This window comes from Octodon degus, unplaced genomic scaffold (genome assembly GCF_000260255.1).
Source record: "Octodon degus isolate 3935 unplaced genomic scaffold, OctDeg1.0 scaffold00005, whole genome shotgun sequence".
Taxonomy (NCBI): Eukaryota; Metazoa; Chordata; class Mammalia; order Rodentia; family Octodontidae; genus Octodon; species Octodon degus.
The window spans coordinates 32,446,681-32,472,525 of NW_004524581.1; the positions used below are offsets into that span (position 1 = coordinate 32,446,681).

At 57.8% G+C, this 25,845-nt stretch overlaps 4 protein-coding genes across 8 annotated transcripts in view; 2 read left to right on the forward strand and 2 right to left on the reverse strand.

Annotated features, from left to right (window-relative positions):
- Window positions 1–545: 545 nt before the first annotated feature.
- Agpat1 (1-acylglycerol-3-phosphate O-acyltransferase 1) lies at window positions 546–9,119 on the forward strand. 3 transcript variants are annotated; one of them, XM_023721300.1, is made up of 7 exons: window positions 546–658; window positions 6,371–6,582; window positions 6,777–6,910; window positions 7,146–7,321; window positions 7,411–7,506; window positions 7,626–7,698; window positions 8,031–9,119. In XM_023721300.1, the coding sequence occupies exons 1-7, from the start codon at window positions 656–658 to the stop codon at window positions 8,213–8,215; spliced, it is 879 nt and encodes a 292-aa protein (XP_023577068.1). In that variant the 5' UTR covers window positions 546–655; the 3' UTR covers window positions 8,216–9,119. The 3 variants fall into 3 exon arrangements, with proteins under 3 accessions (XP_023577068.1, XP_023577075.1, XP_004624534.1); XM_023721307.1 differs by lacking the exon at window positions 546–658 and adding an exon at window positions 1,716–1,734; XM_004624477.2 differs by lacking the exon at window positions 546–658 and adding an exon at window positions 2,136–2,453.
- An 85-nt stretch (window positions 9,120–9,204) lies between these two features.
- Window positions 9,205–11,102, reverse strand: Egfl8 (EGF like domain multiple 8). The gene is made up of 8 exons (XM_004624270.2): window positions 10,854–11,102; window positions 10,587–10,709; window positions 10,386–10,495; window positions 10,196–10,291; window positions 9,948–10,118; window positions 9,791–9,873; window positions 9,558–9,711; window positions 9,205–9,375 (listed from the first exon to the last, which is right to left on the reverse strand). The coding sequence occupies exons 1-8, from the start codon at window positions 10,952–10,954 to the stop codon at window positions 9,329–9,331; spliced, it is 885 nt and encodes a 294-aa protein (XP_004624327.1). The 5' UTR covers window positions 10,955–11,102; the 3' UTR covers window positions 9,205–9,328.
- A 1,570-nt stretch (window positions 11,103–12,672) lies between these two features.
- Window positions 12,673–22,468, reverse strand: Ppt2 (palmitoyl-protein thioesterase 2). Of its 3 annotated transcripts, none has more exons than XM_023721316.1 (9): window positions 21,912–22,468; window positions 21,141–21,334; window positions 20,789–20,942; window positions 20,141–20,236; window positions 19,947–20,054; window positions 19,018–19,101; window positions 18,821–18,905; window positions 13,651–13,705; window positions 12,673–13,481 (listed from the first exon to the last, which is right to left on the reverse strand). In XM_023721316.1, exons 1-9 carry the CDS (start codon window positions 22,420–22,422, stop codon window positions 13,338–13,340), a joined length of 1,431 nt encoding a protein of 476 aa, XP_023577084.1. In that variant the 5' UTR covers window positions 22,423–22,468; the 3' UTR covers window positions 12,673–13,337. The 3 variants fall into 3 exon arrangements, with proteins under 3 accessions (XP_023577084.1, XP_023577087.1, XP_023577090.1); XM_023721319.1 differs by lacking the exon at window positions 21,912–22,468 and adding an exon at window positions 21,629–21,714; XM_023721322.1 differs by lacking the exon at window positions 21,912–22,468 and adding an exon at window positions 21,577–21,653.
- Window positions 22,469–24,720: 2,252 nt separating this feature from the next.
- Window positions 24,721–25,845, forward strand: part of Prrt1 (proline rich transmembrane protein 1) — a 2,351-nt gene continuing 1,226 nt past the window's right edge. The window contains 2 exon segments of the mRNA XM_023721325.1: window positions 24,721–24,853; window positions 25,571–25,845. Of these exon segments, the coding sequence (XP_023577093.1) occupies window positions 24,835–24,853; window positions 25,571–25,845 (294 nt within the window). The 5' untranslated portion in view covers window positions 24,721–24,834.

The window sequence follows — 25,845 nt, forward strand, 5'->3', positions numbered from 1 at the left end:
ACTCACAATCATTGGGTAGACTTCAAAGTGGTCTAGTTTCTATTGGTCGGAATAAGTGTCCATCATATCGTATTCTAAAGACAGGATTGGTCAACAGGATGAAGGCGGGATAAAGCGTGGCGGCCCCGCACTTGCACGATAGCTATTGGCTGATACAGCCACACTCAGCTCTTTCCTTCACTTCCTCTTTCGAAGATTTGTTCGGATTCTTATTGGACTTTGGAGCGTTGCGCTCCAAAGCAAGCGATTGGCTGGAACTTCACGGAAAATGGTGGTTAGATAAAATGCGCTTGCGCGGCACGCAGCGGGGAATTGGGTAGGCCGATTATGAAGGCTGAACCTGCTCTGATCCCACCCCAGCACCGCTGTCTTGTCGCCATGGTGACAGTTGGCGAGGGGCGCACTTCAAAGCCCTAGGTCTGGCCTCATCCGGGTCTTCTGGCTGTGGACTCTCTTAGCTGATTGGAGTGTTTCCTTCGCCTCTGATTGGCCGAGAGCAGGAAAGACAGCGTAGGGCTCGGAAAAAGAGCAGAAATACTAGGGTCTCAGGGTTCAAGATGGCTCCGGCCTCCATAGGTGACGTAGAGGACAGAACCTGGGCCCTCCCCTCCCTTTTAATGAAGAGGGAGCCGAACGGGGATTAGACCGACCTCTGATGGTACGAGCATCGCCCTACGGCACTGGTTTTAACCCACCTCCTTGGGTCAACCCGGTCCTCTAGGTGACAGGACTGAACTGCCTGCCTGCCCACCCACTTGTTAATGTAACAGCCTCCGTGCTAAACTACGAAGAGCAGAGGTCTGGCCCGCCCCTTTATGAGCAGGTGCAGAGAGGGCAAGGCCCGGCCCTTTTGAACAATAGGGTTAGTTCCACCCCTTCTTGTAATCTGCCGGTTGAACGGAGGTCTTGCAGGGCTGGACCCGTAGTAGTTTTGGCCTTTCCTACGGTCAAGTGACCTTCGCTGTGGTAACAGTCCTTCCGCTGCCAATCTTCCCATCCTCTTCACCAGGGTTGTGAATCCTTGCAGGGTAAAGGTGTGTCTGGGGCGGAGATTGCCACAGGCTGAAAGATGCTTAGCAACACCTGATACAGGTTCCTGTGTGAATCAAGAATAAGAAAAGATGAAGCCAGGCGTAGTGGCGCAATCCCGTAATCCCAGCCACTCGGGAGGCTGAGGCAAGAGAACCTCCGCGAGTTCAAGGCCAGCCTGGGCTGCACAGCAAGGCGTTGTCTTGGGGGAAAAATATAAGATTTGAGAAACGGGTAGCTGTGTAGAGAAGGACGGTGGATGTAAAACCCAACGAGGGCTAGGAAGGAAGGTATTGAAAGGGAGACATGGAGAACTAGGAGAGAGGAGTAGGTAAGATCACGGGAATATGGAAGAGGAAAGCAGGCACCGCAGAGCTGGACGCAGGGCTACGAAGTTAAGGGGGGCAACAATTAGCCGAGGAATCAGTACGCGCTCGCGCGCACATGCAAAGCCTTAATGCCCAATTTCCACAGCTAGAAAATATCCTGTGTTGGGGAGAGGGGTTGCTTCAGGGTAAGGAGGCTGATGCAAAGGAACTGGGAAAGAAAGCGAGGAAGGGAAATGGAGTGGGCCAGAGGGTACGCGGAGGAGGGAGGCGGACTGCTGGGCCGGGGGTGGGGGCAGGTACAAAGGGCAACGGGATCCGAGCAGAGGGCTGCAGGGCGAAGGGGGAGCGATGGAGCCCTGAAGCAGCGAAAGAGGAGGTGAACCTCGGGCTTGGGAGCTGGCAGGCGCCTGATAAATGGAATCGGACGGGGGTGGGGTGTTTAAGAGTTGGGAGTTGGACAGACGAAGTACAGAGGCTGGAGTTAAGGAGAAACGAAGCAATCAGAAAAGGACGAAGGAAATGTGGCAGCTAGAGGAGAGCTGGGATGAGGGGAAAGCATGTGCCGAGGGGGGAAGACAGCGGCGGCAGGCGCTTCGCAGGCAGGCGTCGGTGCGGAAAGGGCTCCGAGCATAAAAAGATGCACCTACAGGCGGAGGCCAGCCGAGCCGCGCGCCTGGGGCGGAGCCGGCGGGAGGACGCCGGCGGGTGGGGGCGGGACGCCGGGGTCTCTAAGAGGCGATTGGCAGCGCCGGCCGCCCATCGCCGCCCCCCACTTCCTGGCCAGCCCCGGAAACCCGCGGCCAGGGAGGGGTGGGGGAGATAGCGGCGGCAGCGGCCCCTGCCCGGAGAGACAGCGGGGCGGGCGGGCGGGCGGGCGGGAGGGAGCCGGGGGGACGGCCCCGCCGTTCCTACCGCTATGGGCCCAGCCTTCCACTCCCACCTCCCCTCCATCGGCCGGGGCTAGGATACCCCCAAGTCCTGTCGCCCCCTTGGCACCGACACCCCGACCGAGACAGAGACACAGCCTGCCGCCACCACCGCCGCCGCAGCCTGGCTGGGGAGGGGGCCGGCCCCCCAGGCCCCCCACCCCTTGAGGTGTGGGCGGGAGAGGGGCGGGAGGCGGCGGGAGGAGGGCGCCGAGGGGGACCGGACGGGGCCGGGGTGGGATAGGCCGGGGGCCGGCGGGGCGAGGGGGCCGGGGAGCGCCGAGGGGCCTGGAGGAGGAATGGAAGAGCGGCGGCTGGGAGGAGCGCTGAACTCGACCCGGGGCCGGGGCCGGGGGCGTGGACGAGCGTCTGCGGAGGGAATTCCCTGTAGATTCCCCCAGTTTCTTTTCCTGCCCTTTGGCCCCACATGACTTTTGGGGGCTGGTGAGAAGACCAGCGGAATTGCTTGCTGGGCATGCCCTCGGGCGCCCCTGTTTGCCTTAGGCGCAGAGCCCCGCATTTCTCACGGCCCTCCCTCCACGAGGCCCTTCCTGAGGGACATCTCGATGCCTTGTGGGGGGCTGTGTTTTTTGTATTGACTGCGCCTTTGACATGGTAATGGCCCGTGTGCAGCTCCCCTGCCCCTGTGTCAAGCCATAGGCTGCAGAAAAATGATTTTTTGCCTGCAGAATTGTCCATTCGCATATCGTGTTCATATCTCACTTGTAGTTTTGAGGTGTTCCAGGACTGCATGGATTTTTTTTTTTTTTTTTTGTACCTATCCTATGCTTTCATGTTTCACATGTTTTCTGCTCTTGCATGTTGATCTTAGCTTGTAAAGCTTACATACCTGATTTGGTTTGGGGTCTCATTGGATGGCCATGGTCCCGCTGTCTGCAGTCCGCCTAGTGGGATTCCCAAGGCCTAGGGACCAGCACACACAGTACTGTCCCATGGTGATTGGGTCAGCCTGTTTTCCTAAACAGGATTCTTCGCATGTGTGTTCACGGAAACGTCCCCAGCAGTCCTACTGTGACATAACCGTAGTGCGCATGCTTCTGGTCACACCTACCATTTATTTCATACATTCATTTCCAGCATAGACCAGTTGGCATTTCATTGTGTTTAGAAATCCTTGGACATTTGTGTCTGACTGGATCACTTAATAGAGCTGGTGACATGGTCACCAAGGCCCCAGGACCCTCCCCTTACCTCGGTGAGCTCTGGCTGTCTCTGCACATGGTGTCTCCAGGAGCTGTGTGTAGTTGGGCATGTGGACCTCTACTTGTCAGAGTGTCTGTCAGCCCCACTCTGAACCCTGTGACATTTGCACCCCACCTTTTGTGCCATTGGCCTGCCCCTATTTGATGCCAGCAACATCCCCGCTTGGTGGTACTTTGTTCCCATTCTCTCCTGTGAGAGGATCGTGATTGTCACTCTGCCGTCCCTGTGGCCACGCACGTGTATGTTCAGGATAGGCTGAGTGCATGCGCCTTTCAGTTACCATTCAAGAGGGTAGCTGCCTGATTCATGGTCAGGACAAGTCATTAATTGTGGCTGTAGGTGTGTGGACAGCTTGTAGTCTGTTCAGCCAGTGTTTATTGAGCACCTAGTCTACCGTCTCCTGGCACTAGAGGGAGGACCAAGCCCCTGTCCTCAAGATGCAGCATTGAGCAGGGTGCCAGTGAGCAGCCTCTTGCTGTGGCGTGCTCTCCCCGTCAGCACTTCTTTGTCGTTTTCAGACAGGGTCTCGCTATGCGGCTCAGGCTGGCCGAGAGCTCACTTTGTAGCCCAGGCTGGTCTTGAACTTGCAGTGATCCTCCTGCCTCAGCCTCTGGAGTGCTGGGATTACAGGTGCCACCACGCTCGGCTAACCTGTCAGCACTTCCAAAACCTGAGTTCCCACCGTACTTACCTGGAGAGCTTGTCAGGATACAGACTGCTTGGCCCAGTGCCCAGAATTTCTGATTGAGTGTATTCGAGTGTGAGGTCCAAGAATTTGTATTTCTGAGAAGCACTGATCAAGACAAAAGTTGTAATGAAAACACAGGCCTACAAACAGCGAGAACAACAAACCCACAGGCCTGCTGGGGTTCAGACCTGGGCTGAGAGTGGCAAGAGGGGAGACACCGAGGGCGCCCCTGCCCAGGAGAAGAGCGTGACCAAGGGGACAGGCCAGAGCATGGGGGATCGCAGGGCACCTGAAGAACTAAAGCCAGCTTGCTAGGGCGAGGAGAGAAGTGGTTGGAGATGCAAGCAGAAGTTAGTGGTGCGAAAGGGCCTGAGTGGAGCCGGGAATGCCCTGGTCTCTGTTAGAGCAGCTCCTGCAGGGAGCGGGACGCCTGTGGCACCTGCTTCCTCCTCTGCCTCTTCCTTTACCCCTCACTTCTCACCGGCCTCTGGCCTAGTAGGCAGTAACGTTCTGATAGGTCACCAGTATCAGCTGTGACCCTGTCCCCAGAAGGGCAGCAGAATGGAAGAAGGAAGCAGAACCTGGAGGGCAGGTTCTGTGTGCCCACACCTCTTCTGCTTGGCCTTTCCTGGAGCGGGTGGCATGATGTTGCTTCCTTTCTCTGCCTCTTGCTCATACAGCGAGGCCCTACCCTGCTGCCTGCGCACCTGGCCACCGTGTAGCTGGGAGAGCGGTGGGGTTGGCTTGCCTGTGTGCAGAAATAGGATTGGGGGTGTCTGAGAACAGAAGAGGCTGTATAGGAGAGGCTGTTGGAGGTATGTGTTCACGTTCCTTTATCTGTCACCACTGATAAATTGTATGGGGTGTGTGTGTGTGTGTGTGTGTGTGTGTGAAGCCATGTCAGTTTGTGTGTGTGTATGTTTGCCTCAACAATGTGAGTTGGGGTTTTGTGTTTTTTTGTTTGTTTTTTGTTTTGTTTTGCTTTGCTTTGCAGAACCGGGATTAAACTCAGGCCCTTGCGCTTGCCAGGGAGGCGCTTATTCTACTGAGCCATTTCCCCAGCCCCAGTGTGAGCTTTTTTTCTTGTCACTTTTCCTCAGGCATTTTTTTTTTTTTTTAAAATATTTATTTATTTATTTATTTATTTTGTGTGTGTGTGGCCAGCTCAGCCCACCAGGGGGCAGGGCTGGCTGGCATGTGGTGCTGGGGGATTGAACCGCGGTCCCTGTGCTTTGCTTAGTTTAGCTTGTTCTAAGTAGGTGCTTTAGACCACTGAGCCATCTCACCAGCCCTCCTCAGGCATTTGTGTCACTGCCAGTACAACTACCATATGTGTGCATTTATACACACACACACACAGGTGACAACATCAATAAGGGCTTAGGAGCCCAGGCTGCTTAGGTTTAATGTAGAAACTGCTGCTTAGGAGCTGTATTGCCTCAGGTAAGTTCCTTAATCTCCCTGAGCATACAATACTAATAATACTTTTAATAGATAATCCTCTGGATTGTATGTAAGGGTTTAACATAGGGCTAGATAGATTAGCACTGCCCAGTAGGAACAGAGTGTTAGGCACATTTTTAATTTTCTGGCAACTATATTAAGAAAGGTAAGAAAGAATCAATGAAATTAATCTTAATAATATACTTTATTCTGAGTTCAATCCCTGGTTCCGCAAAAAAATAATAATAATAATAATAAACTTTATTGAACCTAATATATCCAAAAGAAATCGATATAAAAGATTATTAGGATACTTCATGATTTATAAATTTTTTTTTATGATTTTGTTTTTCATTCGGTCTTTAAAATCGGATGTGTATTTTACATATTCTGCATAGCCCCGCGGGCCGGGCTGGATTTCAGGGGCTCTGCAGCCGCCGCTGGTGGCCACTCTAGGCTGCCGTGAGACCCCCTGCAGCCGCAGTCACGAGCCTCAGCGCTGCTCGCCCTCTGCGATCCATGCCTGCAGCTGCAGGTCTTGGAGTCTTGATGCTCCTCCTCTCTGAGTGTACAGAGCACCCTCGGGGAGATGGGGGCGCTGTCCTAAGCCCCACCCTACAGGGCCTCCCTAGGACGGTTTCAGCGAAAACCCAGCCCGCGTCACTGGGCGTCCTTTGCCACCCTCCCTCCCACTCCTCGTAGAAACCAGGCCTGGCCCTTGCCCCCCACAGGTGGCCAGGATGGAGCTGTGGCCAGGGCCGTGGACAGCGCCGCTGCTGCTGCTGCTGCTGCTGCTGCTGCTCCTGCTGCCCACCCTGTGGTTCTGCGCCCCCAGTGCCAAGTACTTCTTCAAGATGGCCTTCTACAACGGCTGGATCCTCTTCCTGGCCGTGCTGGCCATCCCTGTGTGCGCCGTGCGTGGACGCAACGTGGAGAACATGAAGTGAGGGGCGAGGGGGGGTGGTGAGGGGTGGTGGGTTTGTGGGGGAGCGGCCCAGTGCCTGCAGAAGAGACCAAGTGCTTCCAGGGGTGCGAAGGGGGTGAGAGATACAGAAACAGCCAAGCTAGCCGGGCAAGGAGAGTGGGCCTGCGGAGGGCCTTGGTGGGTCCCACGGGGCTGGTGTTTCTGACCCACAGGATCTTGCGCCTGATGCTGCTCCACATCAAATACCTGTATGGGATCCGAGTAGAGGTGCGGGGGACTCACCACTTCCCCCCCTCGCAGCCCTATGTCGTGGTCTCCAACCACCAGAGCTCCCTGGACTTGCTTGGTGAGACCCCATCATGGCCCAGGTCCCATTCATGACCCCTTGGTACTTCCCGACACTCTCTGCTGTGAGCTGTTGCCCCTGGGTCGTCCTGGGGGAGATCTGCCCTCACCTAGCAGGGTACCTATGTCCCTAATCACTTTAGCTCCAGTCCCTGCCCACGTGGGAGAGGCCTTTGTGGGATGACTGCCTGCTGCGACACTGTCACCCTCTAATCCTACCTCCACCCCTGCCCCAGGGATGATGGAGGTCCTGCCAGGCCGCTGCGTGCCCATTGCCAAGCGCGAACTGCTGTGGGCGGGTTCTGCCGGGCTGGCCTGCTGGCTGGCCGGAGTCATCTTCATCGACCGGAAGCGAACGGGGGATGCTATCAGTGTCATGTCAGAGGTGGCCCAGACCCTGCTCACCCAGGACGTGAGTCGCCACGTGCTCGGCCGGCATGGGGCAGCACAGTCACTGTGGGCCCCTGCACCTGGGCAAAGCTCTACGCTCTTCTCCCCCAGGTGAGAGTTTGGGTTTTTCCCGAAGGAACAAGAAACCACAATGGCTCCATGCTGCCCTTCAAACGTGGCGCCTTCCATCTTGCAGTCCAGGCCCAGGTAACAGCTGCAACCTTGTGCTGCTCGGCCTAGCCGGGCCCTGCCCTGCCCTTTCTTCCTCTCCTGAAGAGGCCTGGTCTCGGAACAGCAGTGGACCAAGCAGCTTCCTCTTCCCCCAGGTTCCCATCGTGCCCATAGTCATGTCCTCCTACCGAGACTTCTACTGCAAGAAAGAACGCCGCTTCACCTCAGGTGAGGGCCAGGGTGTGCCCCGGAAGGCCCAGGGGAGGTCCCTGCCAGGCGGGGAGGGGGCATCTGTGTGATCACCTATGTCAGCACGGAGTGCTTGCCAAGCGCCTGGCGTACGGTGCTAGGTTGGCAGAACTTGGTCTCTCCAGGAGGGCCCGTCCCTGTGCACAGAGGCACCCTGTGTGCAGAGCTGCAGGGCAGGACACTCAGCAAGAAATGCTGCACCAGAGCAGGAGGCCTTGGGCACGCCTCGGGCGCACCTGGCTGGCGGAGGGAGGGGGCACCGGGAGGGACCAGCTGGGAGGGCGCCCTGACCACACCTCTGCCCGTGCCAGGGCGGTGTCAGGTGCGGGTACTGCCACCAGTGCCCACAGAAGGGCTGACGCCGGATGACGTCCCTGCTCTGGCTGACGGAGTCCGGCACTCCATGCTCACCATCTTCCGGGAAATCTCCACCGATGGCCGGGGAGGTGGTGACTGCTTGAAGAAGCCCGGAGGCTTGGGCGAGGCCCGGTCTTGAGCTCCTACCCACCTGTCCTCCTCTTCCTCCTTGTCCCCACCAACCCAGTGGCCCTGAGGAGGCCAGCCCCACTTCCTCCATTCATTCTCCCTTTGCTGTCCTTTCAGTCCTTGACTTCTGAAGTGAACGTGGACACAGTAGTTCCCCCCACCCCTCCTGCCCCTGTGGGCTCCCCTGCCTCACCGCAGTCCCCACTGACCCCCACCTCCCTCCATCTTGTCTGTGGCCGCCCTCCCAATCGTTGGGTGGCTCACCCGCCACAGGGTGGAGAATGGTCCATCTTTTTCCTTCCCTGGTGGACTCACCCTTTGCCTTCCCCCAACTCCACTCCACACGGGCCAGTGGACTCATCGTTCTGTGGAGCAATCCACCCCTTCCCCGGTGCGTGGAGGACACTCAGCCTGGGAAGCTGCCTTGACACCTTCACACTCCTGCCGGGCACTCCGCCAGTGAGGCCAGACTCTTCTAACTTGAGGGTCTCACCCCTGCCCTTGCCAGGCGCCCAGTTCGGTCTCCGAGCTCCCACTTCCCTAGTCCGTGGTACAATTCTCCTGTGGTCCAGACCCACCTAGCCCCCAGTGCCATCTGCCCAGACTGTGGGGAGGCGGCAGACCTCGGGTGCTGTGCTCACTGCTCCTGGGGACCTGGGAAAAGACCTGGACCCGGCTGGAGGGGCCAGAGGGCATTTAATTTATTTTTATTTGTTTTGAGGCTTCCCCCTCGGAGCCGGCTTTCATGTCCCAGAAGTGGCATTGCCCATCCCAGCCTCCCCCTCCAGACCTGTTCCTGCAACCAGGAGGTGGGCTGGGAACACAGGAGAGGGTGGGGCCCAATTCTGTGTAGTTGGTTTTTATTAATTATCTGGATAACAGCAAGCAAGCAAGAATAAAGAGAGGAAAATGTGGGTGCCTTCTCTCCACATTGTTCAGGTGCTGAGGAAGCAGCCGGGGCCCACACAGGCTGCACCAGGCGGCAGCACGGCTGCCAGCCTGGTGCGCGCGGCTCCTTGTTCCGTGGTCGGGACGGCCTTATCTGCAGCGCCAGGTGGCCGATCCCTGCAGATTAGTCTAGCCGATTTCTGCACGAATTAGGGCTGGGGACCTGCAGGACTTCTTATCTGCGCTTGAGGCCGTGGCCCAGGCTGTTGTCCTCGCAGGAGCCTGATTGGTAGCAAGGAGAGGAGCGGATATGGAGCTGCAAGGGGCCACCTGCCGCCCTCTCCCAGTGATGAGTGGGACTAGGAAGGGTGCAGGGTCCTGGCAGAGGAGGTTAGTGACGCGGAGATAGGGGAGTGACCCACAAGGGGCTCCTGGGAAGCCGGGACAGCTGGAGCAGAACTCACAGGCACCCAGCCGCTCCTCCAGCAGCAGCACCTGGTCGCTGAGAGAGTTGATCCTATCGCCTCGGCCCCACAACTCGGCCACCTCCTCAGGCCGCAGCTCCTCGGGCGGTATGGGCAGCACCGCGCGGACCCAGGCCCCAGCCTGGGTGGCCCACTAAGCGGGCAGGAAAACCTCAGGCTGTAGGCCCTGCCTGCAGCTCCTGCTCTGAGGGCTTGATCTGGGCTCAGCTCACCTGCTCCAGCCGCAGCAGGCGACCACGAAGCTCGCGGACCTCCCGCCTCAGGGCGCTCTCCTCGGCTTCCTCTGCTTCCCTAACTAGGGCAGCGCAGAGAATGTAACCCCTGTCCCGGTGCCGCTGGCCCGCCTCCCCGGACCTAGTACCCACTCACTGGCCACACTGAGGATGCTGGCACTGGTGGGGTTCCCTGGAGGGTCTTGAGTGCAAGTGAGCCCATCGGGGCCCAGCGTCTGGCCGTCAGGGCAGCCGCAGGTGAAGCTGCCGGCCGTGTTGAGACAGAGATGCGAGCATGTGGAGACTCCGGCCCTGCACTCATCCACATCTAATAGGGGAAAGGAGACAGCGGCGGGGTGGGGCGGGGCCTTGCGCGGAGACCCCGCCGCTCTGCGCCACACTCACCCACGTGGCAGTGCTTTCCGCCCCAGCCTGGGGCGCACTCGCACTGGTCAGGCCCCACGCAGACACCTCTGTTCCGGCAGGGCTTGGCGCACACAGCTGCAGGGTTGTACAGGACTTTGGGACCTGGCCCGACCTGCCAAGGGCACCCCAGCTCCAGGCCCGCCCGCCCGCCCAGAAGGCCTGGCCTCACCTTCACAGGTTAGCGCCCCTGGGTGTCGCTTCTTCCAGCCCTGGCAGCACACGACGTGGGTCTGCTGCACCTCGCGCCGCACCTCCCGCCAGGCCACACTGTACGTGGTCCTAGGACGCAGGGTCAGGGCCTGGGTGCAGGGTCAGGGTACGGGTGCAGATTCTGCTTGAGTCTCGGTGGCTCCCGGCTCCCCATCCTCACCTGTAGGTGCTGCAGATGCGCCTCCCTGCGCACAGGGTCAGGTAGGGCTTGTACACTGGCTGGCTGTAGGACTCATTGTAGCGGAGCGGGACCACCAGCGTCTGCTTGGAGCAGACCCCCTGTCTGCTCCCATGCGGGAAGAGGAGGTGGGAAACACTGCATGCGCCCCGCCTTCGCCAGCCAGGGCCCCCTCTGACCTACCCACTCCAACCCTCAAGGCTGGCTTGTGAAGCGCCGCCCCCATGCCGGCCCACCCCTCTCAGTCACCTCTGCTTGCGGGGTCCACCCGTGGCCCCCTCGCCTGACAGCAGCAGCACCAGGAATGAAAGTCCACTTAAGAGAGTCCGCAGCTCAGGCCAGGACGCCATGGTTGCTGTGGCTCCACGCCAAGGGCTACAAGGCTACAGGTAGGAGGGCACAGGACGCCCCTTCCTCTGCTCCAGTCTGCAGCCCGCCCTCCCAGGACACTGCTGGCGCCTGATGTATGCTAAGGGAGTCGGGACACTCACTCTGACACACCAGCCACTAGATGTGTGCCCACCGCATGTGCATTCAACAGACCCACTCAGCACCCCACAGGCCCGCACCCCAGCACACCCCTCCTGCACCCCATCCTCTCCCAGGGCTCTGCTCACCCTGGCGGGGCACACACATGCCTAAAGCCTCAGCACTCCATAACATGCTCCTTACAGCTTCCTAGTTCAGAACCCCAGACGGCACTGGTACAGCCTCACTGAGCACCTAACGCCTCCACATTTCTTTCCCCTTTTTTGGGACAGTCTTACTATGTAATCCAGGCTGTGGCATTAAAGTTACAGTGGGAGCCCACGCCTGTAATACCAGCAATCTTGGGAGGCTGAACAAGAGGATCACTGAGTTCAAGACCAACCTGGGCTACAAAATGACCTCAAGATCAGCCTGAGCTGCACAGTGAGACCCTCTCCCAAAAAGACAAAAAATTTAAAAAGTCACAGTAACCCTTCTGCCTCAGCCTCCCGAGTGCTAGGATCGCTTACACTGAACACCTTTTGCCCTCTCCCAGCCAGGCCATCCATGCACCTTTGCTCAGAGGTCACCTCCCCCCCACACCCCCAAGCTGAGTCACCCCCACTCCTCCCAGCACTGAAATTCTCCCCCCAGCTCCTCGCCTTCCCACCTGGCTCCCTGCTCTCCAGGGAGACTGCAGGCAGCCACCTCGGCAGCAGCAGCTCAGACTGCTGTGGGCCTGCCAGGCAGGGGAGGAAGGGAGGGGCTGGGAGTCCCAGTCCCTGCCCCCTCCCACAGCCTCCTCAGCTCCAGCCTGGTGGGCTCCTTGGGGTCAAGTCCCATGCCCTCCCCGCCAACAAGGGCCCACTAGGCGATGTTTCCCAGCTCTCAGAAACCTCAGATTCTGGACTCCACACATGAACAGGGGCTCCCAGCTCTATACACCAGTACCCCCGGGCCTTTCCAGCCACCACAGACTGCAGGGAGAGGCCAGGCTGGCAGAGGCCAAGCAGGTCAGCCTCTGGGGGAAGATGAGGGGAAAAGCAGCAAGCGAGTCTGCACAAAGGGCAGGGGGCAGCCCGAGGCACCCAGGGGAAAGTCTCCCCCATCGCTCGATGACATTTGTCAGGGCTCGAGGGGTGCAGAGTTGAGTCAGCCACCGCCCCCCATGCCAGAGCAGACAGGGCCCTATTGTCTCCACCAAAATGCCTCTTTTCAAGGAGAAGGAGGCTCATTGTACAGCCCCTCACTCAGCTCTGGCCTATGAAGGTCGAGAAGGGGCACAACAAATGCCCACCCTGACCCTCAGCCCCCTCGTCTAGCCTGGGGGTGGCGCAGACATTCCACTGTGAGGCTGAGGCCCACACCAAAAGAGCCCGGGGTTCAGGCCCCTAGTCCTAGGCTGCGACAGGAAGAGAATTGTCTGCAGCAGGAAAGAACCCGCAGAGAATCAGGAACCTGCACAGAATGGGCATTGAGAGAGCGGAAACGCCAAGGGGGTGCCTACCCCACCTCGGACCAGGCACCCAGGCCCCAAGCTCCTGTGCCCGCCCACCCTGGTGAGCCCGGACCCCTCCCCTGGAAATAAGCCAAACCATGCTGAGGAAATGGAACTTTATTTCCATAAATATAGGAGAATACCCATTCAAGGGTTAAAAGGGGCTGGGGCCTCAAACTAGGCTCCCAGGGGGAACCCCAACACTGATCATAGGGACTGGGGGATCCCCAAACCTGAGATGGGCCGCACAGGCCACAGATATTCCCCAACACTGACATTTCAAGAACGGAACTGTCCCCATAGGGGAGCTCAGAACCCCACGCTCATAGGCGTTGCTCTAGGGGGCTGGGAGGGCTGATGACAAGGACGTTCCAAGGACAAAGGACGTGGGGAGAAGCTAAAAATGTCCTGAGTGGCCTGGAAGGAGACCCCTGTGGTACCAGGACAGGGCTGGGTCTCTTCCTGTACAGCCAGATCGGAGCAGCAGCAGCAGCAGAACAGCCACGAGTTAAAGGCCTGGTTCTCACTTCCTAACCTCAGCCTTGGGAGAAAGGGGGCACAGGCGCTGCCCCCCAAGACAGCGGGCATGAGGTAGGCACGCCAGGAAGGATCATGGTTTAGAGGAGCGGAGGGGGCTGGGGAGCCCTGGTTGTTGGGGGGCAGAGTGGGGGCAATGAGGGGGTCCCGGGTGTGCCAGGGCCTGAGGTCCGCCTTCCATGGCTGCCACCCAGTCTCAGGCTGGGGACCTCCTGGTCACCCAGGCATCCTCAGGAGAGCCACGGCTCAATGCAGGTCTCATACAGGGTACGGTTGGAGTGCCAGGCCGTGTGGGCGATCCCCGCCATTGGGCACCTCTCTATGGCTCCCCGGGCCAGCAGAGTCTTCAACCCAAAGGAGTCTCGTAGATAAACCTTCCAAGTGGTGAAGGAAGGGCCAGGAAAGTGGGAAGGAGGACAGGGAGGGAGACCCTATGAGCACCAAGGGCGCCCATGGTCCCGCCTGCCCTGAGGGGTGAGCCCTGTAGCAGGAAGGGCGACCACAGAAGTGGGCCAGGGAAAGAGGGAGTCCCAAGGGGCTCACCGGCTGCTCCTCCATCTCCAGCACTGTCTCATTGGCGTCATAGAAACCAAAGAAGCTGCAGAGAGATGGGGGGAGGTCACAAGGTGAGCTAGGCGCTGTCAGGAGCCCAGAACCTGCTGGGGAAGCTTACACCTCCCAGCCAGCAGCTGTCCTGAGGGTGCCACTGCACCGCTGTACCTGCCACCCCCTAAGCCACACAGCCTGACCAACTAGGAGGAAACCCTCATCTACCCAAGCCAAGGGGCAGTCTACGGGGAATGGCTCTGGCCTGGCGTTCCCCAATCCCAGCGCTCTAGGAGGCTCCCTAAGTCGAGGCCCCCAAAGTCCAGGCCAGCCGGGCCACCTAATGACTGGGGTAGGCCCTGTCTCTAAACACTGAAGAGAGGGCTGGAGACGCAGCTCCCTACAGAGGCCCTGCGTTCGGTCCCAGGGCCGCAGGAGCACAACACTCCGGCCAGAGACTAAACAGCAATTCCAGATGAAAAGACTCAGTGCAACACGTGACTGAGCTGAATCCCGCACTGGATATATTTTCTCTGTGAGAACAGAGACTGAGCGTGGTGATGCATGCCTGTAATCCCCACACTTGGGAGGCTGAGGGAGGGGGATCCCTGTGAGGAGGGGCCCAGAGGGCGACATAAGAGAGTTCAAGGCCACATCCTGAGACCTCCTCTCAAAAAAAATAAAACAAGAATCCCCCCACAGGGGGCGTGGTGCAGCACACCCGTAATCCTGGCACTGAAGGCTGAGGCAGGAGGATCGTTGAGAGGTCCAAGCCCAGCCTGAGCTGCAGAGTGAGGCCCAGTCTCAAAGAGATAAAACAAAGCAAAAACCCTCCCAAACAGTAAGGAAACGTGAGCAGCGTCTGCGGACCACAGTGCTCAGTGTTCTTTGTCTTGGTGTCAATTTCTTACTTTTAAAAATTGTGATATATCTGTGTAAAAGAACATCCTGGTGTGTTTTCTTTTTTCTTTTCTTTTTTGTTTGTTTTTTGCGGAAGCAGAGATTTTTTTTTTTTTTTTTAATTTTTTTTTTTTTTAACATTTGTGTGTGTGTGTGTGTGTGTGTGTGTGTGTGTCCAGCTCAGCCCACCAGGGGGCGGGGCTGGCTGGCATGTGGTGCTGGGGGATTGAACCGGGGTCCCTGTGCTTTGCTAAGCTTGTTTGAAGTTGGTGCTTTAGACCACTGAGCCATCTCTCCAGCCCAGGAAGCAGAGATTAAACTCGGGCCTTCTGAGCTATCTCCCCAGCCCCAACATCCTGGGCTTGTTGTTGTTTTTTGGGGGGTTTCTTTTGGGACTGTTTAAAACAGGGTCACTAGGCTGGCCCTGAACTCACTGTGTAGCCCAAGCTGGCCTCAAACTCAGTCTTCCTGCCTCATCCAAGCGCTGGCACTGCCGGCAGGTGCCACCACGTCTGGTTCACTTTGGCTGTACTGGGGATGGGACCCAAGGCACTCTCCCACTGAGTTCCAGCCCCTGCCCTTCATCTGGTTTTGTATTTTGAGACAGTTTCACTGGGTTGCAGGGCCAGCGAGATGGTTGAATAGAATAAGCACTTCCCTGGCGAGCGCAAGGGCCTGAGTTCAATCCCCAGTTCCACCAAAGAAAAAAAAAAAAAAAACTAAGTTGCACAGGCTGGTCTTGAAATCTGTGATCATCCTGCCTCAGCTTGCGGAGTGACTGGGCTTTCCGGCATGAGCCAGTGCGCTGCCTGGATGAGCTGCTTAGAGAAAATCACACTGATTTCTCCATGGGGGGGGGGTAAAGAGAAAAAAGAAAAAGACATACAGCCTGCTGCGTCAGTGATACACATGCTGCGCTGTCTGGATACTACGCCCGCACGCTATTCTCAAGGTGGCCACACAGCAAATGTTTATTATGTTCATGTTTGGCACATCTGCAGAGATAATTAAGTAGTAACACAAATATATATTTAGGGGGCTAGAAAAGACGTGACTGTACAAATGTTAACACTTGGGCAGTCGAGGGGAAGAGCACACAAGAGTGCTTTGTTCTGTTCTGGTAACTTTTACGCGTGCGTGGTACAGGGGGTTGGCACCCTGCCACTAAGCCACATCCTCAGCTCCCAAAATGACACTTCAAAATAAAAAAGGTCTTCTTGTGTGTATGTGGTTTGAGACAGGGTCTGGGCCATGTAGTTCAGACTGGTTTGACCTCACTCACTGTGTAGCCCAGGATGGCCTCAAACTCCCAGCACCCCTCCTGATTCAGCCGCCAGGGTGCTGGGATTACAGGCGTGCACCACCACACAAGGCAGCACATACCAGAGAGGTCCTGGGAGCGGGCGTGGGGAGCGCTTGCCTGTAAACCCAGCACACAGAAGGCTGAAGCAGGAGGATCGCTGCCAAGTTCGGGGCCAGCCTGGGCTACATAGTGAGACCCTGTCTCAAAATACCAAGGAGGGTGGCGTGCTGGAGCTGGGTGTGATCTGCAAGGGATGGGAGGGGAACCGGCCTGAACTTGAACCCCAGCTCTGACACATTCTTCTCAGGTCCATGTGGGACCCTGTTACCTATCTGCTTGTCCCATCTGAGAATACCTCTATCAAAGAGAAGTAAGGCACTGTAGGTACAAGCCAGACAGCCTGGCTTCACAATAGGCACCCATGAATACATGCAAGCACTCACCCCACTCACATTTCCCACTGCCCCAGCGGGTTGTCAGGAGGGGTAAATTGGCTAATACACAAAGAAGTACTTTCGGGGCTGGCGAGATGGCTCAGTGGTCTAAAGCACCTACTTAGAGCAAGCTTAGCAAAGCCCAGGGACCGCGGTTCAATCCCCCAGCACCACATGCCAGCCAGCCCCGCCCCCTGGTGGGCTGAGCTGGCCACACACAAACACACACACACACACACACACACACACACACACACACACACACACACACACACACACATAAAATTTAAAATAAAAAAATAAAAAAAAAAGAAGTACTTTCCCTTTTCTTTCTTTTCTCAATGCCAGGGTTTTAATCCAAGGCCTTCACACTGAGCTACTCTGCATCCTCTGCCCTTTGTGTTTTGTTTTGTTCTGAGACAGGGTCTAAGTCCAAATTGTCCCACTTGGGCTTCAACTTGCCATTCTCCTGCCTCAGAGTGCTGGAATTCCAGGACTGGCCGCCATGCTCAGCAACAAAAAGTACTGACCTCTGCCTCGGGGCCTGGGAATGCTATAACTATGAGCTGTGACTACCACTACAAGGATGCTTTGCAGGCAGAGTGAGACAGTGCATATAAACCCAGCCCTCGTCAGGCGTGGTGGTGGACACCTGTAATCCTAGCGCTCGCGAGGCTGAGGCAGGAGGACTGCTTTCCGCTGCTAAGTTTGAGGCCAGCCTGGGCTACATGATGCATGCAAGGCCGCGCTGAACTGCAGGGTCAAAAGATTATCCTTACAGGGGCTGGAGAGATGGCTCAGTGGTCTAAAGCACCTACTTGGAACAAGCTTGGCAAAGCACAGGGACCGCGGTTCAATCCCCAGCACCACATGCCAGCCAGCCCTGCCCCCTGGTGGGCTGAGCTGGCCACACACACACACACACACACACACACACACATGCACACCCACACCCACATACATACATAAATAAATAAAAATTAAAAAAAAAAGATTATCCTTACAACAGCAGCACTATAATACTGTGAGCAAGGTCACAATTTTGCACTCGAACCCTCCACTGCCTTCTTGGCTCACCCAGAGTAGAATAATGCAAGGCCCCGGGTGCCGGGCGTGGCAGGAAGCAGGGCTTCTGTTTAAGGCGCGTGGAGTTTCAGCTTGGGGAGAACGAACTAGAGACGGGCGGTCGTGAGGGCTGCACGACAGCATCAGTGTTCCTGCTGCCACACACTGGAGCTTTTAAACTTAAAACTGGTTAGAGGGGGCCTGGCCTAGCTCAGGCCTCTAAGTGGCTGCTTCCACAAAGCTGGCAGCCTCAGGTTGCTGGAGTTCGAACCTCACAACTCTCCCGCTGGCCAAAAGTGCCCTGAAGGCATTCAAGGACCAAAAAAAAAAACTGGTTCCAATGGTAGTTTTTGTTACCTACCTATACATTTTTTTTCTGCCGTTCTGACCCATAGCCTTGCATGTGTTAGGCACCCATTCTACTGAGCTACAAACCATTATTACCTGTATCTCATCTTAATAAAAAAGAAAAAAATCAGGTAGGTGTGAGAGTGCACTCCTGTAATCCCAGCACTCTGGGAGGCTGAAGCCAGAGGACCCCAAGTTGGAGTCCGCCCTGGGCAGCTCAGCACCTCAAGGACCTCTCTGACTGGCCCTTGGATGATCTCCGCAGATCCGCCTCTCCCTTCTCGACTGCCACGCAACACGCACATCTGCACTCACTGAGAGCCTAACCTGCTCCCAGCTGGGACTTCTCCTCACGCACCGCTGTGCCCCAGGGCCCAGGACGGCACCTGGTGCTAAGTGTCAATTAAGGCAGGCAGATGACATTTCAGATCACTTTAGAAGGACACCACAGCAAGCTTGGGGTACCAGGGAATGCGGATTTTCCTGAGTAGGAAGGTGGAGGTTGAAGGCTGTTATAGCAGCCTCGTAATAAATACTAAGTGGTTTTTTTTTTTTTTTAAATCTCATCTCTCTCTCTCTTTTTTTTTTTTTGTGGAACCAGGGGCTTGAACTCAGGCCCTTGCTCTTGCCAGGCAAGCGCTTACTCTACAGAGCCATCTCCCTGGCCCCCTTGTAATAGAGAGGGGGTAGGTGGCATGAGAAAACAGCAGTCACACCTGTGTCCATTTCCTGGTTTTTGACACTGTGCTTCGGTTACAGAAGATGCCACCAGCAAGGGAGACTAAGTGACACATACCTGGGACCTGTTGCAATGTCCTATAAATCCATAATGATATCAAAGTTCAAAGTTTATGTAAGAGCTGGGAATGTAACTCAGTGGTAAAGCAGTTGCCTAGCACGCACAAGGCCCTGGGTTCGATCCCTAACACTAAAAGCAAAAACATAAAGTTTCTACAAAGCAGATAGGATGTTAGGGATGGAGAGGAGGTTAGCAGGAGCCGGTGCAGCTGGCTGTGCAGACCTCAGGTTTTGCATTTTCAAAACAGGTCTGTGGGCAGGGCACTGACGGAACAAGGAGAGGAGCCCACAGCCAGAGGCTTGAGGCAGGAGATGGTACCTGGACTGCCAAGGAGTGATAACACCATCATCCGGGCCCCCAATCAGCACCAGGCGGCCCACACGCAGGAAGTTCTTCCGCCATGCTGCAGGGTAGAAGAAGAGAAACTTGAGTTAGCCTCAGAGGTCAGGCTGGACTGGAGAGACAGAGTGGCTGAAGCAGTAAGGGAATGTGGGGTAGCAGGCGGGACGCCTCACCAGTGGCGTTGGGATGATCTCGCTCCCCGTTGATCAGGGCCAGGAAGCTGCTGGCATTGAGGTACAAGTCATCATGGTGGGGGTCTGCATGTGAACAGCAGTTAGAACAACAGTCAGAGAGGCAGAGAGGGGAGCCAGGCTGCAGGCTGGAAGGTCAGTCAAGAGCAGGCTGCAGCCGCAGGCCGCACAGCAGCACAACGGACGCAACAATGGCAACTGCAAACACGACAGAAAACTCTTACGTAGCTGGGGAGATAGCTCAGTGGCCTGAGAGCCTGCCTCGCAAGCCTACGACTCTGAGTTCCAAAAAGAAGAAAAACCCCAAAACCTCTTTCCTAGCCCCAACTAGGAATCAGGTACTGCTCAGGAGCCACTGCACCCCTTAACATACTTCATCCCGACGACTCCCCGCGAGCTGTGTGCTCTATCAGCATCCTCCAGCTGAGGGCACCTGAGTCAGAGCACGTCTGAAGAATTCACCCAGTCACCCAGCACACTCAGGTTTCAGACCCAGGCAGCCTGGTTCCCGCACCATGGGCTTCAGCCCCACCTGAAGCTGCAGGGCTTCAGGTCAAGCCCAGCCCACCGCAGTTTCTACGAAGAAAGTTTCACTGGAAGGTGGACGCACTGGCTTATCTATGTTCTCTGGCTGCTTTCCAGCTGTAACATCAGAACCGAGGAGTGACAGGGGCCCGAGTGCCTACAGAGCCAAGCCGTTTACCCTCTGGCGCTTCACAGAAAAGACTGGCTAATCCCGCCTCACACTAGCCTCCCTGACACAAAGCACGTCAAATACTGCTTGTTCAAACAGTGAGGGCTCAATAAACAAAAACTGTCACAACCGTCAGCTGGCCATGGTAGAAGGGGACGGCAGGCACTGCCCTCCGAATGCCCTCTCCATGGAGGACCCAGCGCAGATCCCTACACACCATGCCAGTAGTTGCAGATGGAGAATTCCTGGCCCCAGGGGCTGTAGCAGATCCGGTAGAGGTTGGACCTCATGGAGGTGGGGAACAGCCACTTCAAGTAGTCCGTGTCTGGCAAGAGAACGGCAGAGCTGAGTGACCAGAAGTGCTGGGTGCCAGCCCCTAAACCTTCTCTGGAGCCCACAGGGCCCACTCACCCCCGTACTGCCCCATCTGTGGAGAGGAGAGGGAGATGAAGGAGTCCACGTTGTGCTCATCCATGACAGAAAGCAGAGCCCGGCACACGAGGCCTCCTGTGGACAGAACACAGCGGCAGGCAGGGAGCTGAGGCCAGCCAGGTCAGCAGCCCTGCCTTTGGTCCCCCTACACATACAGCACAGGAGACCGAACCCAGAGAATGCAGACACGCTCTGTGCCAAAAGCTAAGCGGCAGGATCAGATTTAGAGTCTAGGATTCCTGGCTTGAGGGATTTTGTTTGTTTTGAGATAGGGCCTTGTCACATAGCCCAGGCTGGCCTTGAACTCATAATTCTCCTGCCTCAGCTTCTCAAGTGCTAGAGTTACAGGCCTGGGCTACCATGCTGGGCTCTCCAGCCTGGTCTTCATAGCCCCATGTCCTTAGAGTCAAGAATCATGGCCAACCTGGAGAGACGCTGCAGTGACGCAGGAAGCCTCCCTCCCCCGGGCCACAGAGGCAAGTTGCAGGTGCTGAAGCCCTCAGAAAAAAAGGCTTGGGCACCAGGCAGCGGCTGGAAAAACGTGGTTCACAAAGGAGGAGCTAAAATGTTCTCAGTTAAGGATCATGCCTCAAACTGGGCTGGGGAGTCGGGAGAGGAGTTGCCTACCCTGGGAGTAGCAGATGAGGTGCACCCCTTGAGGCGCCTTTGCCATGATGGGGTCCACGGCCTCTCGGAACCCTTGCACCTGTTCCCACAGGGGCCGCAAGCTCTCTCTGCCATCGAAGAGATCGAGCACCGTCACCGCGGTCCCAGGATGTGTCTGTGGAAGGGGGCATTGCGACCACTGGGCATGGACCCCGCAGCCCACCCTGCCCCACCAGCAGCCCCGCGACCACTGTGACTGCTGAGCCATCCCGTCCCCCACCTCTCCGCGCACCCTGGCAGGGGCTTCAGCTGCCTGCTCCTGCCCAGACACCGCAGACACCTCCAGAACCCTCCACTCGGTGTCCCAGCTGACCTCGTTGATGTAATCCAGCAGGTGGCGGAAGCTGTACGAGCTGTCAAACAGCCCGTGCACCACGATGACCGGCTTGTAGGGCGCGCTGTGGGGCGCAGGGGCTGAGGGCGGCGGCAGCAGCTGCAGCAGTGACCACAGGAGCAGAACCCACACGGAGGGGAGCCTGCGCCCCCAGAGCGCCAGCATGCTCCCGCCTGAGAAAGGGGAGTGGCGGCCTGTGAGGCAAGTGGCACGGGCGCGCCTCGCCTCCGGCGCCCGGCTGTCAGGCCTGCGGGTCCGGATCCCATACGAGGTCCCCGGGACAGCCTGCTCCGACGCTAGGCCTCTCCCCGCAAACGCACTCCTCGCACGCCGCGCCACGCGCGCCGCAAGTCCCGCCCCCTACTCCCGCCCCAAGACGCGGTGCCAGGGCCCGGATCTTCCTGCAGCCACGCACCCTGGGGTTCTCGCGACCCCCTGCAGCGCCCCCTGGCGAGTGGCGCTCCCACCTGGCCTGGGTCAAAGGCTTCGCCGTTTACTTCTCCCTATCTGGAGCCCGGGAAGGGGGAGGGAGGGGGGAGCGCGCAGGGGCGCGGCGCGGGGGGGGCGCTCGGGGTCGATCGGAGCCGTCACGTCCGGGGCTTTCCCTGGCAACGGGGCGAGCGTCCGCAGCAACGCCGGCGGGCACCGGAGGGGCAATGGAATATTCCATTGCGCCCTGGGAGCTGGGGAGGAGGCAGAGTGATCCATTCAGGTCGCGGGGAGAAGCAGCCGTGGACGAGCGCTGGTTACCGAAAGGAGGCCTCGGCAGGCCTGGCTGCAGACAGGGACCCTGGATCTGGCTGCCTCCGCTTGAGCTCTCCCCAATTCCCGATCTAGGCGCCCGGCTCCGCCGCACTACCTGGACTTCTGGGTCCCCGAGGGGCGGGCTGGGGAAAGGTGGTCCTCGCAGTTTTCTCGGGATGCCCGGGGCTGACGGCAGCCGGTGCGCGCCCCAGGGCGGCGCCTTACAGCTCTCCGACTTGAAGTGCGTGTAGCGTCCGTGTAGCAGCAGACGCGGAGAGCCCTTGAGGTCCTTGAGCTGAGTGCGGCCCGACCCAGTTCCTGCAGCCCCGCTCGCCGGCGGCCGGGGCGACCCACCCTCGGGGCGGAGGGCCCCGGGGCGGCTCTGAGTCACGCGCTCCCACCCGGCGCTCGGTCCCCAGCTCGGGGGGCGGCTCCGACCAGCGCCCTCCCGGCCTCCGCGCCGCCCCGGCACCTGTCGGGCGACGCCTACCGACGCCAAGAGCGGGTGAGGCCTCATCGAGCAGGGCTTTTACTTAGCAATAAAGACGCGTCCTGTGAGAACAGGATTTCCCAGCAGGCCTGCACCTCTTTGCTCGGTCTGAAACTGTCTCCCAATAAAACCTTCTAAGCTCAGGAGTGTGGAGTGAGGATGGGTGGCAGTGAGGGATTCGGAGCTCACGCAAACGCGGGGAGAACCAAAAGGAGAGGCGACGAGCGCGATCTGAACGTTTGGGGCCTGGGCGGGCTCCGGCGACGACCCCGGCTCCGCGGCCTCGGTACCGACGCGGACCCGCAGGGTCTAGGCCCGCAGAACGAGCGCCCCGAGCGAGGTTGGGGGTGGTAGTGAGGTCTCTGGCTGTTTTGGCAAAAACCCTCGCAGGTGCACACTCGCTGGTAGACTGCCTCACCTCGTTCCCCGAAACACCCCATCCCCGACCACCCACGCGCCTCCAGAAAGCCAAGACCGCAGCCACCGCTGAGCCTCAGGGGACTCGGAGGAGTGGCGCCTGGGGGGCGGGACGGATTCGCGCAAGGGATTTGACACCGACCTGCCCAGGAGTTCTCATGCCAACCAAAAGCCAGAGGAAGGAGCAAGCGTGCAGGGCCAAAGCGACGTGCTGGAAAAGTGCTGGAAAGGCATCCCTTTCCCTAAGCACCTCCACCCTGGAAGAAGGCCTACAGCCCGGCGCGGTAGCACACGCTGTGAAGATGGAAAATTCAGGCCAAGTCAAGCTGAGGCTTTCAAATTTGGGGGTGGGGGACAGGAAATGCAGTTTAGAGAAAAGCCCTGGGGGTGATTCCCAGTACTGTTACTGAGTCTCCACAACGTAGGTTTGTTTGCTGTCCGCTGAACAAATGAGAGGAGGCCATATGTTTTGGTATAAAGGAGAAAAGGTTTTATTCAATTCTATTTTTGGGAGGGGCGGGGGGGGGGCGAGGATTGAACTCAGGCCTTTGCACTTGCCAGGCAAGCGCTTAATCTACTGAGCCATCTCTCGGGCCCCTTCAAATCTAGTTTTGAGGGCCGAGGAGATGGCTCAGTGGAATAAGTGCTTCCCTCACAAGCACAAGGGCCTGAGTTTAATCCCTGCTTGGGGTGGGGGGGACCTAGTTTTGAAGAGATGGAGGGGCCTATTTGGTCAGGTGAGTAAAGCTGGGACTTCTATAGTAAGGAGGAAAGGGAGACCACAGAAGAACAATGTAGATCAGACTTGGGTTTTTTTTTGTTTTGTTTTGAGACAGGATCTCATTGTGAAGTTTAAGCTGGTCTTGAACTCACTGTGTAGCCCAGGCTGGCTCTGAATTTGATCCTCCTGCTTCAGCCTCCCAGGAGCTGAGAGTGCAGACTTGGCCACCAGCCAGGCACATCACACTTGCTTTAATGCTTCCAGCTGTCTTCTGTTCCTTGTCCTCGGCCTTGTAAAAAGAAAACAGCTTTTGCCTGGTGGGGTTGGCATCTGCAAATGTTGTCACTTTAAGGCAGAATGGAAGAGGGGGTGTTGTTTATGTGCTCAGCAGAAGGGAGCTTATCTCTAAGAGAAAAAAAAAATCTAACTTTTAAAGTTCTATTTTGGCCGGGCATGGTAATACACACACCTCTAATCCCAGCAGTCAAGAGGCTGAGGCAGGAGGATCATGAGTTGCAGGCCAGTTTGGGCTACATAATGATTTAAAGCCCAGCCTGAACTAAAAAGCAGGGCTTTTTCTCTCAAAAAGCTAAAATAAATAAATAAAGTTCCACTTCACACTGTCAGTTACAGTCCAAAAAAGGGGCACTGGTACTTCCAGACTAGACCTGAGCTTCCTTCCCATTTGACTCCCCAAGATGGCATGTCAGGACTGTGTACCCCGGGAAGTCCTCTCAGGCCATCTCTGTCCTCAACTCTACAGTTCTCACACACAGCTAGGACCAAGGATTTGGGAGGACTCCAGGCACCTGCAGGGGGCTCTGAGGGAAAACAAGGTGAAGACGGGCCTGGGTGAACGCGGCTGGCAGCAACTGGGCTATGAATCCACTGAGCACCCGCCTGCTTCCTAACGCAGCCAGTCTCAGAGGGGGAGACTCTAGAGAGTTCTTTCTCCATCTTTTCTTCCTTTAGTCCCTCCTTCCTTTCCTGGTCTTGCCTCCCCGTTTCCATGACAACTCCGAGGGAGCCTAAACTGAGGGCTTGAATGCCAGGGTGAGAGGAGGCGAGAGGTGGTCCAAGAGCAAGGAGAGAGGTAGTTGGGGGACGTCTGAGGCTCCCCCCTCCCTGCCTCGGTCCCTTTAAGCTCCCCGCCTCCCCTCTCTCCCTCCGCCTCCCGCAGCCGTCTTCATCTCTCCATCTCTGCGTGGCTGCGGGCTGCGCCATCCCGGGCCCAGACTCGAGCGCACGCCAGGGGCCCCTGACTCTTGCTGCAGGGGCCTTGTCCCAGGGAAACCACAGGCATGTCGTCGGAAAAGTCAGGTAAAAAACAATAACAAGCCTTCCCTCGCCCTCCTCATCTAAGGACCCCCAACCCACTCCTGCCTGCACCCTCCCTAGTGGCTTGTCCGGGTCCATTCCCGTCTCTCCAGCTCCCAACCCCCTTCCGCTTTCGATCGACCACCTTGCCGGTATTTTTCCTTCTCCTGCCCCTTGCCAACTACCCAAGAGGGGGGCAGGTTGAGGGGCCAAGGGAGGCAGAGTGGCTTTGCCTTGGCCAGGGACAGCATCTCTGGGAGCGACAGATGGACCGTTCCCGGCCCACCCGCCTGCAGAAACCCCGTGGGGACTATGGAGACAGGACCAGAGGGGGCTGTCAGGAGGGTAAATGCGGAGACTCCAGGCCCGAAAAGTCCCCCAAGGTCCCCAGAGGGGCCAGGGCTCACCTCTCCCCATGAAGGAGAAGCCGGGGATGGGTCCTCCTACCTGCGCTGTCCCCAACACGCACGAACACAGTGTTGCGTGTACACGCGTTTGCGCGAGGCTGGAGCCCGGGTCGGTGGGTGACAACTGAGTTAATGTTGCAGAAAAAGAAGGAAAAGCTGCAGAGAGAACTGTGACCTGAAACCTAGATGGAAGTGGGGGTTGTGGCCTAGATACACCCCTGTCCTGTCCCAAACTAAGCTGGCTTCTCACCTGCCTCTCCCATCTCTGTCTGGCTTCCCCTCCCCCACCCCATACCCCCACCTTCTGCCCCAGGCCTCCCGGACTCAGTCCCTCACACTTCTCCGCCGCCCTACAATGCGCCCCAGCCCCCGGCCGAGCCCCCCGCCCCGCCGCCTCCGGCAGCCCCCTCCTCGCACCACCACCACCACCACCACTACCACCAGTCCGGCACCGCCACGCTCCCTCGCCTAGGGGCTGGCGGGCTGGCCTCTGCCGCCGCTTCAGCCCAGCGCGGCCCCGCGTCCTCTGCCACACTCCCGCGGCCCCCGCACCATGCCCCGCCCGGCCCGGGAGCCGGGGCGCCCCCG